Source organism: Lissotriton helveticus, chromosome 7, assembly GCF_964261635.1.
Source record: "Lissotriton helveticus chromosome 7, aLisHel1.1, whole genome shotgun sequence".
Taxonomy (NCBI): Eukaryota; Metazoa; Chordata; class Amphibia; order Caudata; family Salamandridae; genus Lissotriton; species Lissotriton helveticus.
The window spans coordinates 1,210,162,134-1,210,182,961 of NC_136068.1; the positions used below are offsets into that span (position 1 = coordinate 1,210,162,134).

The 20,828-nt window shown below is 48.0% G+C and overlaps 1 protein-coding gene across 2 annotated transcripts in view; it reads left to right on the forward strand.

Moving 5' to 3' along the window:
• The window catches only part of COIL (coilin), a 211,601-nt gene that overhangs the window by 170,431 nt on the left and 20,342 nt on the right, over positions 1–20,828 (forward strand). Inside the window, exon 6 of one of the 2 annotated variants that reach the window (XM_078654403.1) lies at positions 17,530–17,615. In XM_078654403.1, the coding sequence (XP_078510529.1) occupies positions 17,530–17,615 (86 nt within the window). Of the gene's footprint in view, positions 1–17,526; positions 17,616–20,828 lie in introns of both variants that reach the window. The other variant, XM_078654402.1, reaches the window with a different exon arrangement.

A 20,828-nucleotide genomic window follows, 5' to 3' on the forward strand; every position in this document is an offset into this window, starting at 1 on the left:
CCCAAGGCGGTTGGCAAGCCCAGCGGGGACCCCAGACGCCCCCAACTGTGTCCCCCGGCACTTGCCTCTTCGCAAGGGGTATAGTCATTCAAGGTCGGGCCGCGAGATAGCAGGCGCCGGCGTGGGCCAGACCCATATGTGGTGCACTCCAGGATCTCCCCAGATGGTCGAGGTCTTCTCTCCTCCGGCGACGGCTCAGGATGCGGGCTCTAAGTAACGCGAGCCGGGGTCGCAACCCACTTTTTTCTGTGACGGCGGAGGCGTATTGGGGGGGGGGGAGAGCGAGGGCACCAATGCACTTACCGACCGGTAAGGACAATGCAAAGTCCGGCCGCAGTCCGTCGTCAATGCCCTTCGCTGAGGATGGTCTTCAACCCAGTCGGGGCCCCCACCAGCCTGCCGCAGGCGCACCAGGACCGGCGGCAACAGCTACGGCGATCTAGGCGCCGGTCCCGGGGGGGTGGGGGTGTTCACAATCGGGGCCTCCAGATAGGATCAGCTCCCCTCCTCTCCCGGTCCGCCGGTCCCGGAGGGCTCCCCCGTAGCTGCTTCTCCGCGGTCTCCGCACGCTCCGCCTTCAGGACCCGGCCGGGCGGCAGAACCTCCGTTGGAGCCTCCACAGGCGCTCGCAGCCCCGGCTCCCCGCACAGCAGCCACTGGGATGGGGAGGAGGGGAAGGGATGTGCAGGGGTCTCCTCTCTGTCAGCTGGGTTCCGATTCAGGTCCCGCAGGTATGGGAGGCCCAAGGGCCGTAGACACCGGGGCCCGGGCAGAGTCACGCTCGGGCCGAAGGAGCAGACCCGGTCGCCATCTTGCAGCAGGACCGCCGCGCCAGCCAAAGTTTTCCCCTCGGCGCCGATCACAGCCCTCCGCCGGCAGGATTTTCAGGCGGTTCGGGCTGCAAGGGTGTCTGAGCCGCTCCGGTCCCCGATTTTCTAGTTTCTGGACGTATTTGGCAAAGTTAGGACGTCGGATTCATGCAGGACACCGGGAGCCGAGCAGAAGCACGTCCTACTCCGCCATGTCGCTGGCCACGCCCCCCCAAAAGTGATATCTAAATATCACTTAGATCAAAGTATTCTCCTTCCGGTTTTCTTCAAAAACCCACAAAGGGAGAAAAAAGCCTCCATACTCTGGATGTAAGGAGAGCACTACTGTATTACCTACAAAAACAGAACAAACCAGCAAGACAAAAGTTGTTTGTTACCTATGCGCATACAAACACAGGAGTGCCAGTCACAAAGGCAACAATCTCACGATGGATAGTGCAAACCATCCGACTATACTATACCACCGCTAACAAAGAATAAACGGTACAGCCAACAGATCTCTCCACTAGAAAGACAGGAGCAACTCTAGCATTTATGGCCAACGTGCCCATAGACACTATTTGTGCAGAAGCTACAGGGGCATCACCACACCCATTCACAAATCATTATTGTGTGGACATACAAATAAATAAGGATGCGCAAATAGGACAGAAAGAACTTCAACACCTGTTCTCAAAGTGTTCCTCTCACCACTGCCTCCCCAAGGATTCATGCTGCAAAACGAAATAGTTACTTACTAGTAGGGGTAGTTTTGCAGCTTGAAGAATTTTCGGGACTCGCATGCGACCCACCCGACCTCCCCTACAAAGAATACAAACAGGTGGGGGGAAGAAATATATAATAATTAACCATCGAAAGGACTATAGACTAAAACACACAGAGAAAAAAAGAATCTGAAGATGGCTACCACGCACAGCGACCTCCTGGGTGCAGTCTGACTTTACACAGGGGACGTACCTGGCACCAAATGGTGGTCGAAATCGCCCAAAACAAGAAAAGAACAAGCATTAAAAATGCAATAGGCCCCGCCTTTTATTAAGGTAAAGCCATTTGCTTTGCTGTACAATACCATTAGCAAAGCAAATGACTTCAACCTAATCAAAGGTGAGTCCTATTGCATTTTTAATGCTCAACAGTAAAATAATGTATTGCAAGGAGAAGCTTTAGTTTTAGTTTTTTTCACATACTTATATTATCAGGACTTTGAATTATGGTATAACCTACTGCAAGACGAATGACTGCAATTCACACTAGTTGCACTCAGTTTATAACTTGCTTAATGGAGTACTGCTTGCACTTAAAACATCACTGGTAGCTAAAGCATGCATCATGTAAATGTTACCAATCTGAATAAGACTTGTCTCTGGTACTAGACGGTTTCTTTTTGCACAGCAGTAGCTTGGATAATGTTATCAAAGATGTTTTCAGTGATGCCATCAATGAGGTCATTTAACATGTCATGAATGATATAATATGCAATTTTACAACTGCTGCATTTTTTGCATAATTGTGAATTTGCCACGTTTGCCACATTCCACTTAATCTGCTGCATAATCTGCAGATTTTAACAAAAAGATGCTTGTAGCTCAAATGGATCACAAGTGTCTGTAAACATGGTGACGTGATCCTGCACATTGGAAGGCCTTTCCTAAAGATTAACTGGTCATCTTTCACATGCTTGCTTATTGCTGGCGTATGCTAAATTGATACTAATATAGTATTCAATTAATTTCGAGTGGATTCAACCTCTCAGGAACTGTTTCCTTGAACCATTTCTATCTCTCGAATTTCAGTTAATCCTTTGACAAGCTCAAGAATTCAGAACTTGTGCCCTGCAGTGCCTAGAATTGGTGTTATCGACCTCAGAAGCATGATGGCTTGAGTCTTCACAAGGAATTCTGCAGCAAGTACATTATACGCCTGAGCTTACACAGTTCTGAATGCATGGTTCTGTTAGTGCCAACTACTAAAGTTTCCAAGGAAAAGAGCTCCGATTTCGAAATGTGTCAGGGACAGAAACTTCATAATAGGAAACTTAGATTTGAGGTACTACAAAAAGGTCTACATATTGTTGTTGACGCGTCCAGGTAGCACTAAGAAGTGTTTGAAAGATGGCAAACACAACGTAAAGTTAAAACCAGCATACCTATAGTAGCGTGGAGACACATGCTAAATGAATAGTGCCCTGTGAGCTAGGGGTGCTTTAAGGTGCAATGTAATTTGAATCAGCTTGAACAAGAGTTTCAAACTGCTGTCAAATAGTAAGCTCTATATAAATGCAATTTGAATATAGCAGAGCAAACCGGCTCCAATATTGTGATATGTTTTTGTGTGGAGTGTGTATTCCTTTCTAAATTGCAGAAGCGAGACAGTGGGTTCAACTCTGATTCCCCCACTTGATAATTCTGCGTGATCCTGTGCAAATGACTTCTGTTTCTTGATTGATATGTGCCATTCATAAGAGGGCGCTTAGATGCAGGTTAGCTAGCACTATGCGCTGCAAAGGGACATGCCTTTTTTATGAAGCATTTCAAACAGAGTAGTTTGTAAATTTTGGCAGTTCGAAATAAAGGTCTGTTATAACTTGTGTTTGGTTTGCTGTGGTTGAAGTGACCGCAATTCCGATGGAAGGGGTTAAAAGTGTAAATGTTGTTTTTACTGGCATGTTAGTTAGCTGTCAGATTCGTTTTTTGTGTGCATGACTGTGTTGGGCGTTTAATGACCAAATCAAGCCCCCTGTCTGTTCACCCTGCACTGGGCAGAGACCTGTATCTCACATTTTAGGTTTAAAAAAAAAAAGACATGTTTATAAGCGTAGGGTCACTACCTGATTTTATCAATTCTGGTTTCCTGCAGATTTCTGCTTTTCTAGCCTAGAAATGCAGCGATCTCATCCCTGTGGGTCTGTCATATGTTCAGACATGAAATGTTTACCCTGCCTCTGATTTACACCTTCTAGGTGCTTCGAGCCGTCCATACCCGGCCAAGACTTCAGAAACATGAACCATCACTACAGCCTCCGTTAGATAAAAGTACCCAAAGTACAAGTCTACGGGAGACAAGGTGGATCTACGGCCAGAGCTTTGAGTTTGGGACTAGGGACCCAGAATCGAGTCTCTGCGTCAGTTCAACTTTCTGAGATTCTGGGCAAATCACTTAATGTCCCCGTCCCTTAAAAAAAAAAAATGTGTCCTTGTGTAATGGAACTGGTGCTCATATAAAGCGGTCTAATACAGTCGAGTCCAATCATGCAATATAAAACTACGAGAAAAAAACAGTTTTCATCTAGGGGACTTACCCGGAGTGAAGGCGGGAGATTTCCTTGACTGTTCTTAAATGAAGCGATTGCCGTTTCACATTTTACTGCAGCAGAAATAATCTGTGCATATTTAATGTTTTTTTATATAACATTCTTTTGAAAATGTGCTTAAAGTCAGCAATGCAAACGCCAATATCTGTGGGTAGCAAGTTTGTGCGAGGAATCCAATGCCGATTTGCAAGTGACAGTTTGGTAGAGAGAAGAAAAATACACAAATTTAGAACATTACTCTAGGAAATAAAATGTTGCATTTTTCACGTGGAACAGAGGCAGCCATTAACCAGTACTGTCAAGTCCAATCGTGCAATATAAAACTACAAAAAATAAACTTTTCATCTAGGGAACTTACCCGGAGTGAAGACTGAGATTTCCTTGACTGTCCTTAAATGAAGCCATTGCCGTTTCACATTTTACTGCAGCCGAAATATTCTGGGCGTATTTCATGTTTTTTTAAATAACATACTTTTAAAAATGTGCTTAAAGTCAGCAATGCAAACACTAATATCTGCAGATAGCGAGTTTGTGCGAGGAATCTGATGCCGATTTGCAAGTGACAATTTTGGTAAAGGGAAGAAAAATATACAAATTTACAACATTACTCTAGGAAATGAAATGTTGCATTTTTCAGGTGGAACAGACGCAGTCATTAACCATAAAATGTGATTATAAAAAATAGAACAGAAAAAACTACTAATATGAACATTCGTTATATGCAGCGCTTTGAAATGGTAAACCTGGCATAGAAAGCGCTGTATACAATCAGAATGGTTTACATACGATTTAATGAAAGCATTAAAAGTCTATTTGTGAAAACTGAAACCAATCACTAAACAAGCGTGGCCGGGATCACGACAAGCTGTCAGCGTTGTGTGAAAAATATAGTAATGAAGGAGACTGTGTAACGCTGCAAGTGAGAGATCCACTCCCGGTGGGCGGGGCCAAAAGTGGACAGGGAGGTAACAAGGAGGGACTAAGGAGCCTCCTTTTCATTATTGAGCCAGCATTTAGCATGGAGGATGATGACGGCGAATGAAAAAGATGGGCAGGGCTTCAAGTCCGCCTCTGAAAGTTACGGAATCCGTATTGATTCCAAGAAGTTCTCGCATGGCGAAGCAGCGCATGTGCGCTGCTAACACCAGGCGAGTCCTAAAAAACAGAAATCTAAGACTATCCCAGACCCAACCACTAGATGGCGGAATGATGCACAGCATATGTATCAAGAAAATTCTTCAGGCTGCAAAACTACTACTACTGATAAGTAACCATTTAGTTCTTCCCCAAAAGGCTTTTCAAGAGGGAGATCTGAAATGTGTACAAGAGATCAGGATCACCATTTCTATTCTATTCCATTTGTAAAGTGCATGGCTATCCAGTGGGCCCCCTGGCGCTAAATGACCAACTAACACTAATCCAACACAGAGTCAGGACTTAACTCCCAAAGGTCAATCTAACTGATGAACAGCCAGGCTTTTAACATCTTCCTGAAAGTAGGTTCATTGTCAATTTTACGCAACCTAATCTGAGGAGAATACTATAGCTTAGGAGCCAAATAAGGAAAGGAGCACCCCCCACATCTCATCCTACTAATTTTTAGGATGATCAGTAGTTGAGAGTTTTCTGACCTCAAAGCCCTACCAGATGTGTAAGGCTGCACTAGAGATTGTAACAGCTGAGGACCTTTTTTTGTGATAAGCCCTCTGAGCAATGCACAGAGCCTTCAGCTGTATCCGTTGTTCAATCGGGAGCTAGTGTAGCACTGCCAGCGAAGTCCATACTGGCTGATGTCTTGGAATGTTCAATAAGAGGTGAGCCACCTCATTTTGTACTACCTGTAGCCTCTTGACTACTTAGCGAGGGAAGCCTAGGTTGAGGGAGTTGCCATAATCAAGGCGTGACAATACCAACATCTGTAAAATAAGCCATCCGGAGGGGAGAGGAAAAATATCTGATACTTTCCTAACCATTAGCAACTAGCTGTGGGTTTCCTAGCTTGAGAATTCATGGTGTGTGTGTTGTCTAGCCAGACACTGAGGTTTTTGTATAAGTGTTTTAGGAGTAGGAGAATTTCCTAAGCAATCTGGCCAGACAAATAAAGGCAGGTTATTGAGGTTGTTACCTGCCATCTTGATTTCATTTTTGTCACCATTAAGTTTAAAACAGCACTTTGACCTCCATTCTGCCACTTCTTCAGGCAGAGTACAAGTTGTTGTCCTTTTCAGCAGTTTTCTAGAGAGATGGACAATACTATTTGGGTATTGTCTGCATATGTGACTGTAGAAAGGCCGAATGCTTGTACATTCTCTGCCAAAGGCAACACATAGAGATTGAAAAGAGTTGGGCTCAATGAGGAGCCATTAGGTACTCCACATGTCAAGGAATATGGATTAGAGTACCATGTTTTTCTAGTACTTGGAAATGCCTATCCTTGAGAAATGTCAATAGTGGGGTGCTTTGCATTCTGGCATAGCTCCCTTGCTCTTTGCTAGCAGTTATTGTCTGCATTAACATTGATGAAGGCTTGGCACAGAAACCATGACATTGAAAACCTCTTTAATGCCAAAGACCTTCTGAAGTTAAGAACTACAACACCGTTGAATGCCTAGGCATCAAAGCATCAATATTCCTCTGATTGGCATCTATTCAGTGAAGATTTTCTCCACATAACCACCCAAAATCATAGATGCTAGACAGTTCTGATGGATACTTCCTTTCATCGATTTTCCCCCACCTTATGAATAAAGCCAGGCGCCAGACTGGATTCAGAACTTTGCACTCAATAGCTTGCCAGCTCTGCCAGGTGAAACCTAGTGATTGTAGTTGCTGCTCCATCCATCCATCCACCCATCCACCCACCCACCCACCCAGGGAAATGACGACACCACAGTGCAAAGTGAAGCACCTTCGCTATGATGTCAGTTCAAATTGTTTGGTGGGAAGCTGCTCAAAATGAGAAGTAACTTGCTGACATCAATTCTGTAAATTTCATAAAATATATTCAATTTCGTAGGGTCCTGCTCATGATTGCCCTTTAATTACTGATGCCCCCATCAGTAACTCTGGTTGTGAAATTACCACTTTAGAACTGTAAAGCAATTGTAACGAAGGACATAGTTGGTATGACTTTATATTAACAACCTCCTGGTGGAGAAGTAGGATTGCAATTAAGTAACATTTTCTTACGCTTCTTTACCATCATTTACTTTGATATTCCTTGTACTGCTATGTGATGCTTCTCAAAGGGTGTCTATTCTGTTGACAAAATGAAAAGAATCCAGTATTTCTTTTTACATATACGTACTTTACCAGCAAACACCTACAATTTGAACTCCAGAATTTCCCTTTATTTTATCCTTGAATCCACCCCTCACTGAGGTTATAGGATGATATCACTTTTGCAGACTTGAGACATAAGGTCCTAACATGCATTTATACTAAAAGTATTATGACTTTGGGCCCAATTACGAGTCCTGGCGGTCCATGGGGACGCGACGGTGGCAGACTGCCCGTCTACCGACCGCCCTATTCGGAGACGGGCAGTCGTACTCCCACAGCCACCAGGGAACCGATGTTGCAACGGTGTAGAGGCATCCATATGCTTTGCGGGACCACGACGGTCCCTCCAAGCATATTATGAGTTTCCTGTCCTTCAGGGTTTTCATGATGGTTCCTCTTCCATGAAAACCCTGGTGGAGAGGAAACAAAGGAGGCCCTACAGGACCCCCTGGTGCTTCTGCGCCCTGTGAATGCATGCATACCAGTTATCCAGTATTATGGGTGTCTTTCATAGATTCACATGCCTGAATCATTCCCCGTCGTCGAGACGGGAGTCTCCGGTACATAGAAAAGTAATATCTTATAGACATACATAGAGAATAGTTGGCCTAAAGGCCTCACCTTAGTAACATATCCATGTCCTTTTGTAAAAAGGACCAAACTCTAGAGAAGAGCCAATCAGCTATCACCTCCCTCTAGAACCTTCCTGGCAGGAGCCTCAGTTCCTCAGATTTTCTACCGCACGTTGTGCTAAGGGAGTCTCCTCTGAGCTCTGCTCAGATTCTGTGTTTTTTCACTTCATTAAATGACTTTGTTGTCAAGGATTCTTTTCTACTATGGATTATCTTCAAATACATTCTTTAAAGAAGGTCTGGTACAGGCCAAAGACTACAAGGTATGTCGCACTTTCTCAAGTAAGTTTTTGAGAGGTTGTGAAGGGTGATTTTTAATATGGTGTCAAACACTAAGACCAGAAAGGAGGTTTTTTATTTTCTCCAGTAACCGTGATGAGGCGTTATCCTCAACGTCTAGGAGACCTCAAAAGAGAAGAGAATCTCCTCAGACTCATTCCTCAGGGGAACATCCTGAGAAGGCCCTCAAAAAAGACCACTCATGGGTCTTCTGGGCGCAGTTCTTAAAAATCTCCTCACTCTGTGGATAAGGAGAGTAAAGGACTTGCTTTTGGAGAAAAATCATGTAAAAAAGGCGACTTCTGAGCCGTCAAAATCACCTCCTCTGGTCATAGGACCCTTCAGGAAGGCGTCTTCTATTCCTCCTGAGGTAAAGACTAAGAAGCCAACATCGTCAACAGGATCGTCGACAAAGAAACCATCATCATTGCCTATTACAGCCTCTTCGTCTACGATGGCCTCGTCTACGATGGCCTCATCTACGATGGCCTCGTCTACGATGGCTCATCTACAATGGCTCGTCTACGACGGCTCGTCTACGACGGCTCATCTACGACGGCTCGTCTTCGACGGCTCGTCTACGACGGCTCGTCTACGACGGCTCGTCTACGACGGCTCGTCGACGACGGCTCGTCGACGATGGCTCGTCGACGATGGCCTCTTTACAGCGTCGACGACGGCCTCATCTACGATGGCATTGTCTACGATGGCCTCGTCTACGATGGCCTCATCTACGATGGCCTCATCTACGATGGCCTCATCTACGATGGCCTCGTCTACGATGGCCTCATCTACGATGGCCTGTCTACGACGGCTCGTCTACGATGGCTCGTCGACGGTGGCTCGTCTACGACGGCTCGTCGACGATGGCCTGTTTACAGCGTCGACGACTGCCTCATCTACGATGGCCTCGTCTACGATGGCCTCGTCTACGATGGCTCATCTACAATGGCTCATCTACAATGGCTCGTCTACGACGGCTCGTCTACGACTGCTTGACGACGACGGCCTCGTCTATGACGGCCTGTTTACGGCGTCGACGATGGCCTAGTCTACGATGGCCTCGTCTGCGATGGCTTGTCTACAATGGCCTCGTCTACGACTGCGTCGTCGACGACGGCCTCATCTATGACTGCTCGTCTACGACGACCTGTCTATGGCGTCGACGATGGCCTCGTCTACGATGGCCTCATCTACGAGGGCTCGTCTTCGATGGCTCATCTACGACGGCATAGTCATCGACGGCCTCGTCTATGACTGCTCGTCTACGACGGCCTGTCTACGGCGTCGATAATGGCCTAGTCTACCATGGCCTAGTCTACCATGGCCTCGTCTACCATGGCCTCGTCTACCATGGCCTCGTCTACGATGGCCTCATCTACAATTGCTCCTCTACAATTGCTCCTCTACGATGGCTCCTCATTGACGGCCTCGTCTACGACGGATCGTCTATGATGTCGTCTACGACGGCCTCGTCTATGACTGCTCGTCTACGACGGCATAGTCTGACGCCGATCTCGTCGACGGACCCGTCGACGAGGGAAATTCTGCCAATTTTGGAATCTCTTATAATGTGGTAGAGAGGGCTGCTCAGCGTTTTAAGATCTCAATGGTCTCTAAAGAACCGGTCTGCTTCTTGTATGACTTCACAGAACCTCTCAAGAAGGCAGTAAGGTCAATACCGATTATCGATTACCTATAGTCAGAAGGGGTAAAGGTCATGCAGAACCCCTCCTCTGTATCACCAGTGATCCCTCAGTTGGATAAGAAGTATAGGGCGCCAGATACAGCACCCGCGTGTTTAACAGGGCATCCTAAGCCGGACTCCGTGGTGACACAGGCGGCCTAGAAGACCTCCAGGAATCCTTCGGCCCCTTTGTCGCTTCCTCCTGGTAAGGAGGTAAGAAGAGTGGACAACATTGGGAACAGGTTTTCCTCAATATCGGCAATGACGGTAAAGGCCGCGAACGCCCTAGCGCTCTTGGGACGCTATAATAGGCAATTGTGGGCACACATAGCCCCATAGCTGTCGGAATTGCCAGATTCATCCAAAGTGGAAGTAAAGAGGATTCTGCTAGATGATGAGGCATCGACGTCAGAAACTATAGACTGCGCGATGGATATCGCTATGACAGGGTTCCGCCAGTTGGCTGGAGCAGCAGTCTTGCGGCTCCAAGGATGGCTAAAGGCAACCTCTTTCCCTCCTGAGGTGCAAACAAAGATTTTGGGCATGCCATATGTTAGCCAGTTACTATTTGGCACGAAAAATTGATGAAGCAGACACTGCGAGACCTTTGGGCACTCTTCAGTATAAGAACCAGTCCTGTTGTAGAAATAGAGGAAGAGGTCAGTCTTCCTACAGAGGAAATTATTAATACAGGTCTTCCTGCCCTTCAGGCCAGAGTAGACCACAATACCAACAGCGCCAACAACAGCAAAACAAGCAATCCTCTTTTGGGAGGTCGTCCTTTCAAGGTACAGGACAGCGGAAATAACAAAAATCTATGGCTGCTTCTATGAGAGATCTCGATTATGCTGCAGAAAGGAGCAATAGAGAGAGTACCTCCATCTCAGAAGGGAAAAGGGTTTTATTCTTGCTTCTTTTGATCCAGAAAAAAGACAAGAAGTGGAGACCAATCTTGGACCTTAGGGCCCTCAACAAATTCCTAAGAAGTAGTCGTTTCGCATGGTAACGATCCAGGAGGTCTTGCAACTACTGTAACAGCAGGATTGTAGGGCGTCCCTAGACATACAGGACGCTTACTTCCATATCCCAGTTCACAGGAATCACAAAAAGGTACTTGTGATTTGCAGTAGCGAGCAGACACTTGCAGTTTCGCGTTCTACCCTTCGGGCTCAAGTCTGCACCGCGCATATTCACGAAATGTAGTACCCCGGTGGCGGCATATCTCAGACAGTGCCATCACGTCTTTCCATATCTGGATGACTGGCTGGTCAGGACTCCATCCTTAGAAGACGCGTCCAGGTCTTCCAACGCCTGTTTAAAGCTTTTCGATTGCTAGGGTCTCACCCTCAATCAGGAAAAATCGGTCCTACAACCTTCTCAGTGCATCAGTTTCCTAGGTGCAACCCTGGACACACGGTCAGCAAAAGCTTTCCCATCCAGAGAGAGGATGTACAAGCCCCTTGCACTAGCTGCTATAGTAGCCTTGAAGAAAGTCTTGACAGTCAGTCACTTCAAATCCCTCCTGGGGATGTCAGCGTGTATCCTCCTGATTCCTCACTGTCGACTACGAATGAGGAATCTACAGGAGGCGCTCTTGAAGCAGTGGGTCCAATGCACAAGGTCATTCGACGACCACATAATTGTGAATCCTCAGATGGTCGGAGCCCTGCAATGGTGGATGTCATCTCAAAACCTCTCTCAAGGCTTGTCATTCCTGCTTCCGGCTGCTCCTCATGTTCTCACAACAGGCGCCTCCTTGGAAGGCTGGGGAGCTTTTCTGCAAGAGCTACAGATAAGCGGGTAGTGGTCTCCTATGGAGAAGAAACTACATATCAATCTGCTCGAACTGCGGGCAGTCTTCCTGGCCCTTCAAGCTTTCCTGCCAAGAATAAAACATTCCCTGGTGCTCATGCGGACAGACAACACCACGACTAAGCACTACCTCAACAAAGAGGGAGGGACACGCTCGCTGACACACTATCGCGAGTTGCAAAAAATAATCTGGAATTGGCTCATACTCCACAATATAACCCTAAGAGCGGAATATGTCCCAGGCACGGACAATGTGCTCTCCGACTTGTTGAGCAGGCAGAAAACATCGTCACACGAGTGGGAGCTAGATCAACAAATTATCAACCAGATCTTCTCCAGATGGGGCACGCCGCAAATCTATCTATTTGCGACGACAATGAACACCAAATGCCCACACTTCGCAATTTGGCATCCCCAGTCAGGGTCTCTAGGGAATGCATCTTCCATCGCATGGCGCAACGTCGTTGCGTACGCCTTTCCGCCATTCCCGATGCTTCCCAGAGTCCTCAGGAAAATTTAGGTGGAGCCTTGTACTCTAATTGTAATAGCCCCAACTTGGCCGAGGCAACATTGGTTCACAGAGCTCCACCGTATATCCCTGGAGCCGCCGGTCCACCTGGGCAGTATCTATCTCTGCTTACAATGAACAACAATAAAGTTCAACATCTGGATCTGAGGTCTCTCAGGTTAGTCGCCTGGCTCCTGAGTTCAGAGAGTTCCACAATCTGAATATTCCACAAGACTATACACATTCTTGCCAGAGCAAGGGCGGATAGCACGACCAAGACGTATTCCCTGAAATGGAAGCGCTTTTGTGTTTGGTGTGCAGATCACGGGATTCTGCCTTTCTCCACATCACCGGAGCAAATATTACCTTATCTATTACATCTGGCACAGTCGGGCCTAGCCCACTCCTCCATTAAAGTACACTTAGCAGCAATATCTCGTTATAAAGAACTTCAACGAGTCCATCGCTCTGGTCAAGCGGATTGATTAAGCAATTTCTAAAACGATTATACAGATCTTTCCCGCCAGTAAGGATGTTGCCACCTGCCTGGCATCTCAATGTGGTTCTTAACCAGCTCATAAAACATCCGTTCAAACCAGTACACAGAGCTGACCTAAAGTATGCCTCGTGGAAATCAGCACTCCTCCTGACGCTCACATTTATTTATTTATTTATTTTTAACATTTGTTAAGCGCGAACAATTGCCCGCAGGCGTCTCGGCGAGGGGGGTCAGTGAGCTACAGGCGTTTTCAATCCAGGATCTTTTTCTACAGTTTAATAACAACAGAGTAATCCTGAGAACCAATCCTAGGTTTATCTCAAAAGTCCCGTTGGACTTCCACCTAAATGAACCTGTGGTTCTGCGTTCCTTCTTTCCGAACCCAAGCACGGCAGCTGTGAGATCGCTGCTTTTTTTGGATCTCAAGCGATGCTTGAAGTTTACACTGACAAAACGAAAACATTCAGGAAATCTAACCAGCTATTCATAGCTTACAGCAGACCTAGAAAATTTCTACCGCTTGCTAAGCAGAGCATCTCCAGATGGATTTCTGCAGCCATTGCTTTCTGTCATGACCAAGCTGGACAGCCATTGCATTCCAAAGTGAGATCGCACTCCACGAGAGCCATGTCCACTTCTTTAGCTCTCTTTGCAGGGGTGCCAGTCATTGACATTTGCAGGGCGGCTACATGGAAGTTGCCGCATACCTTCACTAGGCACTACTGCCTGGATATGGAGCTGATGAATGATGCAGCAGTGAGACAATCAGTGTTACGCCATCTTTTCAGTAAGGTGAGCCTTCCTCCGTCCCTCCATCCTACTCTGGTGTGCCCATTTCGTTAGTAATACTTATTGTGGAGGTCTAATGATGGTTCATGCTCGCATGATGCGTCTTATCTAAGGACTTGTATATGCTGTTCCATCAGAAATGTGCACTCTGCATTGCTTGCTACTCTGATTCAGGCATGTGAATCTATGAAAGACACCCATAATACTGGATAAGAAATGCGTTACTTACCTGTAACTGCAGTTATCCAGTATTGGTGTCTGTGAGAAGTTGGCCTGATGTGCAGTGCTCACTATTCTAGTGATCACTATATATCAGTCCAAACAACCCTTATTGATGATTGGTTGTAAGTCAACCTTATAGACCAGCTATCCTAGTAGCATGGATACGAGCAGTCTAAGGCTAAGACTCTAGAGGGCGTGTTAAGCCAGCTGTTTTACCATCACATTACCCCTTGAACACCCAGTGAAAGGACACCACACAAGTGTTATGAAAATAAACAATGTATTTATTAGAATCACAACAACCCTGTACTCTTTATGAGGACAGGGTGCTAAGCACACAACAAAACTCTTACGAAAATACTTTTAAGTTAGCACGTTACACAAATGCCCGAGGGGCACGAAAAACCATATACGCTAAACGTGGAATGCGAATTACTAGCAGGTAAGTAACAGTTCTAATAGGCTTTGGAATCGCTAGGACTGGACTAGGGAATCGTTAGATTACTACTAGGAGACCTAGGGGACTCGGGTGCAGAGTGTGCACTCTCACGCGGGATGCGGGACAAAGTCTATGGAAGCTAGAATTCACAAAGTTAGTGTTCACGGGCGAACCCGACCTGGTAGGGAGAAAACGACAGTGGATCCTGACCCTTGGATAGTGAGGCTATGCTGGGACACCGGAGTGCCGAAGTTACCTAGCCCAGGGGCTGCAGCTGCATAGGTCTGAAAAGACGTCGGGGATCTCGTTGCCGGACCAGGAGCCTGGAAGGAAGAAGTTGCTGGCAGGCGACCAGTGAAGAAAAGTTCGATGGATCCAAGCCTGGATCAAGGAAGAAGAAAACCTGAAAGCAGAGGGGACCAAGTTCTTGAATCACTAGCCAGTGATTAAGTGGGCACCAGGATGGCACCGGGCGAAGTCACCGCAGTCAGGTGAGTGGGCGCTGCTGGGCTCTGCAGTCTCTCGGACCAGGAGGCGTTGTCGGCGACCAGGATGGAGGTGCGAGCTGTCCCACGGAGGATGAAGTCGTTGGCGTCGAAGTTACCCAGGATTGGGCAACAAGCCTTGGCTAATTCAAGCCCACGCGGTGGACTCAAAATGGCGTCTTGAGTGGACCAGGAGGGTCCGGGGTGCCCCTCTTCTGGAAGGGAGCAAGGGCCAGTCTGGAGCAACCAGACCAGCAGCAGAAATGTCGTCGGGCGTCGTCAGGAAGGCCACAAGCCAACGGGCTAGTAGCCAAACAACGCGGTGAGCAGCGGAAAGCAGAAGGGCCCCACGCAGATCGTGGAGATGCTGGGGGGCTGCACTTCGGAGCTGGAGCTGCTCAGAGTCGGGGCTTCTCGGACCCCAAAGCACTCACCAGTAGATTACTCGGCGGGCTTGCTGGAAAGAAGTCGTGCAGTCTTGCAGATGGCCGGTCCCTTGAGGTCTCGTCGCACCCACGGTTCTCAGCTGGGCTGTAGAGGCGGGTAGAGGTCAGAGGTGCCAGGGAAGCCGGTTCTCGTCGAGCTGGGCAGTCGGATTCCGGAGGAAGGACTTACAGCAGACCGCAGTGTTCTTAAGATGGTGCCTGCGGATGCAGGGTGACTACTCCTTAGTCACAAGGGAGAAATCTTAGGAAGAAGTCTTGAGTTCCTTTCGCAGAAAGTAGTTTCAGGATTCAAAGATGATCTGATTTGGAAGGGGGCCAGTCTCTACCTTTATCCTGTAAAAAGGGGCTGGCACGCGACTAAGTCCTGCCCTATGGGTGGGACTAGGAGGGGGGTGGTTACACCCACTTCCTTGGCGGGCTTTTCCCCAGCACAGGGTCTGGAGTGACCCTGGAACTGGTTCCAGCCAGCCTATGCACAGTGAGCACCGGGGTGCCACGTGCAGTCACCTTCCTCTAAAGCCCTGCCTACCTACAATACACAAAACCCTGTCTGGGACGGTGCTGGCACCGCCCCTGGCAGGAAACCCTTTGTCCTTATCTCCTGCTCTGGGAGGACTCCCAGCAGCAGGAGGGCAGACTTGTGTCTCGGTGGCAGCATCCATTTTGTGGAGCTGAGGCTCTGTTTGACTTTAACCGGGGTTACATACATGTCGTGTCCCTCTAGAAGGGTGGAATGCTAACCCCGTCGCCAGAATTGGCGAGGGGTTAGTATTCCAATTCGTATGACACCTTACTCGACATGTTTTGATAAAGCGATACCAGAGTTGGCATATAACCGCGAGGATTATAATGCACTTAAGAGTATATGGTATGCGATATCATGGAAACGGCTAAGGGATGGATCCCGAAAGCCGCAGACAGGCTCAGCTCATGCCAGAGCACCATCTCACACGATTCCAAGCACTCTGCCTTCAGGATTGTCAAGGCCTGCCATAGGAGTGACTGATAGGAGATCTGTGTGTCCATTTTAGGGTTAGATATAGGTATACTATATCTAAAGCAAAGGGTGAGTACACCACCTTGCCCCAGCTGTCGTGCAGCCAGTTGTGTCAGATTTGGATGGCCAGCCAGGGGTGGCATAATACATGCTGCAGCCCCTGGTAGGCCCTGGGTACACCTATGCCCTGGGTACCTAAGGTACACTGTACAGGGACTGGTAAGGTGACTCAGTATCCAATTTAGATATGTACCTAAGGTACATGGAATCCATTTTACAGAGAGAGCAGTGGGCCTGAGGTCCTGAATAGCAGGGCCTCAGGTCAACTAAGTCAGAAAACCAGCAAAACACCAGGCAAAAAGTTGGGGGCAACCATAGTCAGGGATCTACCTTCCTACAGTGTCTTTCATAGATTCACATGCAACCCTCCCGCCTCCCCTGGAAGGACTCACCTAACTCTCTCAGTGTCACGCCTACTTAGCTTAGTGCGTACGAAAACCTGAGGAACTGAGGCTCCTGCCAGGAAGGTTCTAGAGGGAGGTGATAGCTGATTGGCTCTTCTCTAGAGTTTGGTCCTTTTTACAAAAGGACATGGATATGTTACTACGGTGTGGCCTTTAGGCCTACTATTCTCTATGTATGTCTATAAGACATTACTTTTCTATGTACCGGAGACTCCCGTCTCGACGACGGGGAATGATTCAGGCATGTGAATCTATGAAAGACACCAATACTGGATAACTGCAGTTACAGGTAAGTAACGCATTTCTTCCTGCACAGCATGGACTTTTAAGCCCATGCCGGGCAGGAACTGTTTTTGGCGTTTCCATTGCAGTGCCCGTTTTTAAAAGCATCACCTTGGGAACGCCAAAAAAAGCCTACCAGACAGGAGGAAACTCCTAATCTGGCAGACGGCTCGAACACAGCTTTTGCGTGGCTCGACTTTACTTTTTTGTGACTCCCATTAATATCTTAAAATAATGAGTAAACCTGAAAAAAATGTCTCCTATAGTCTAAATCTTATTTGCAGTTCTCCTCTTCCCTTGTTTGAGTTGTTCAGAAGAGCATGTTTGAGCAAGTAGTTCTGAAGTACTAACCACGTGATTCTTCTCAGTCCCCTCATCTAGGAGATGTGCAGCATGGAATTAAGATTATTGGAGTGTGACGAACATGGGTTTATCAGATTTGCTTTAATTTATATTTTATTGCATTAATTTCGTATGTTGATAAACTATGCTTACATAGCACACATTACCTATTAACATTTTTATTTGCTGACTAACAAGGTAAATCCTGTTTTTGATTTTAGCAGTGAAAATACCAGGAAAGTTTGATCTAGTCTACGAGGCAGAAGGCGGAGGACGTACGATTGAGTATACTATACCTCACGACACAATGGTAATTTAAAATATTTAATTGCTTGTTTACACAACATGTTTGCTGTGCATCCATCATAGCTTTCCACTTACTTGTTTGTTCTGATTTTTGTAACAAACGCATAAGTTACTAGTGTGAGGGGAGGTAAATCTATTGTGCACACCACCTGGTGTGCTGATAGAAGACCAAGCTTTTCTTGTACCTCCTGCCGGGCTGCATCTCTCCAGATCTGCTTTTGGAAGTGCTTGGTGCAAAACTACTGGAAGACGCAGTGCAAAAAGGTTGCTGATTCTAGGTTAATGAAATTCTTGGTATACTGTTTGTTTTTATCAGCGTTTTACCATTCTTATGTTTTGCAGTCAGTATTTCATTTTCAGAATTTGACTATATAACATTGTTGGAACTTTTTCAGAAGTCCTATGGCAGTCAGGGATTATTGAACTCTGATTGTGAAAATCAGGGCCTTTTACAACTAACTGATTTCCTGGGCTTGACCTTACTTTTGAACCCAAAACTGGGCCCTAATTACACCCGTATAGCAGGTGACTCTTAGGATAGCAAAGTGCCACAGCTCAGGAAGGAGGCACGGTGTTAGAGTTGTAGTGTCCTGCGGGACACGTTCTAATGTCCCGCAGGAAGCTGTAATACCAGCCACTCCCTCGAGGGCTGGACACACCGCACCCCCACACCCATCCATCACGGGTGCCACGAGTGACGTGGCCTGTCAATAAAAGGGCCCGGGTGCACGTGCTCGTGGCCAGTTGAGTACTCATAGCCACCGTGTCTGTCCTTAGCAGCATGTGGGCCTAGTGCCCACAGCACGACATTGGCGACGAGACGGGTGTGACCCCGCGTGCCTGCGTCTCGGATCTTCGTCGGCCCTCATGGGGAGGGAATTAGCCCGGGATGCGTCTTTCCCATAGCCTGAGGAGCGAGCTCCATACCGCCACGGTGTGACGACCGAAAACTGGCCGTCTCCCACCCTCACTAGCTCGGGGAAAAAGTAGAGGGAATGCCGATACCCAGCTCCGGTGAGAGCGTGATGAGCCTGGTGCCGTGCTCTGGCTGCCACAGCAGGAGCTGAAGAAGCCTGCTGACCCCACTAAGACGCTTGCATCACCGAGAGTGCAAGAGCGGTAAGCCGTAGTGCCGGCTGGCACGCAGCTGCATACCCCCTGAAGCAACACACGGGTGGGAAGAGTGGGCCATCCCCTACGGCAGCCCTTGACGAGCGGCACCCAGACGCGGCCCGTCCTGGGAAGACGGCCCTGATCAAATGCGCCTGAAGTAGTGGCTAGCCTGCAGCGGATTGAAGCAAGCGTTGCAAGAAGCGCCCAAACAGCCACGCCGTCATAGCACAGCCCCGACTATTGCGGTGTGAGCCTAGCCTGCAGCTACAGTGTCCACAATACACAAGCCGACACCCATGAAAACCCAGCGCCAGCATGACACAATCACTGCCCCCAGCACCTGAATGTCCAGCGCGGGGGGGGGGGGGGGGGAGAAAGTCACATGAACAGTGAGCCTTCAACTCACTAGATGGAGTGCCTGTAGCGCCACCGTGCCATCGTTTACTGCACCAAGGCATGGGTACGTCACCCTGGGAGTAACACTGCCTGCTCAAAGCTGCTGTGGCGTGAGAGAGAGGCCAGCAGAGCCAGGAAAGCAGCACTCCAGCATTAGCCGCCGCGCTCTGCCCCTAGCAGTGCAGGGAAGCTGCCACGACTCCCGTGAAAAGTGCCTGCACGACACACAGCCCTGTCGCAGTGAAAACACGCACACAAAGGAAAAGATAAAATAGGAGGAAAACTAAACAGGAAGTTGCACAGTGTAAATCACATAACAGCCTACTGTACCCCCACGTACCTGTTGATAGCCCACAGAGGATAGTTTCCCTTCTCTGCACGAGGAAGCTTTCATAGCCAGCAGTTTCAGGAAAGAATACAGAAGCCTGCCATAACCACAAACGCTGCACCCCCACCCAGTGGCCGCAAGTGGTACTCCGCCCAACGGAGTAAGCACAGGAGAGTCCGGGCAGTTGTGATCTGGGGAAGAGACAGCCAGCTCTCAAACACCAGCTGGGCCAAGTCAAACCGCCTGTTGCACCCACAAGCCTGTCAAAGCAAAGCAGGCCCCCAAAAACAAACAGAATTGCTGGCAAGTGCCCGAGCAGCAAGGAAGTGCATGTAGCAACCAATCAATCAATCAATCAGAGCATTTATATAGCGCACTACTCACCCGGGGGGTCTCAAGGCGCTGGGGGGAGGGGGTCCGCTACTGCTCGAACAGCCAGGTCTTGAGCTGCTTCCTGAAGGCGAGGTGGTCCTGGGTCAGGCGGAGGTGGGTCGGAAGGGAGTTCCAAGTCTTGGCGGCCAGGTAGGAGAAGGACCTTCCTCCTGTGGTGGCTCTTCGGATGCGGGGGACGGCGGCGAGGGCGTGGCTGGTCGATCGAAGCTGGCGTTTGGGAGCGTAGAAGTTGAGGCGGATGTTGAGGTATCCTGGTCCTTGGTTGTGTAGGGCTTTGTGTGCGTGGGTGAGGAGCCGGAAGGTGATTCTCTTGTTGACCGGGAGCCAGTGCAGGTCTCTCAGGTGTCCGGAGATGTGGCTGCGGCGGGGGATGTCCAGGATGAGTCGTGCTGAGGTGTTCTGGATCCGCTGGAGTCTCTTCTGGAGTTTGGCGGTGGTTCCGGCGTAGAGGGAGTTGCCGTAGTCCAGACGGCTGGTGACGAGGGCCTGGGTGACCGTCTTCCTGGTCTCGGTGGGGATCCATCGGAAGATCTTACGTAGCATGCGCAGGATGTTGAAGCACGACGAGGAGACGGCGTTGACTTGTCTGGTCATGGAGAGGGAGGATTAATGAAAGAAGGGGGTTCCCCAGTGGGTTTTTAAGGATGTAGGCAGGCCGTAAGGGGTAGAAAACAGAAAATAGAACAAGGAACGTAACCCCGCCTAATGATGTAATGGTCCTAACAATAGGATCCCAATATATATGGGGTGATTAGCCTAGGAGTTTAGCAGTGCACATGACAAAATTTAGTCAATCCAATTATACTCAACAAAAGGTATTTAGAAAATATATATATATTTTTATTTTTTTATATATTCTTTGGATTGATGTAAAAAAGGTTGTACAAAAATAGATAACATTTCAAATCCACAAGATATCAAACAACATACATTAGTGCAAAAAGGGGATAAAAATAAGAGAGATTCGTTTTACTTTAGAGCCTACCC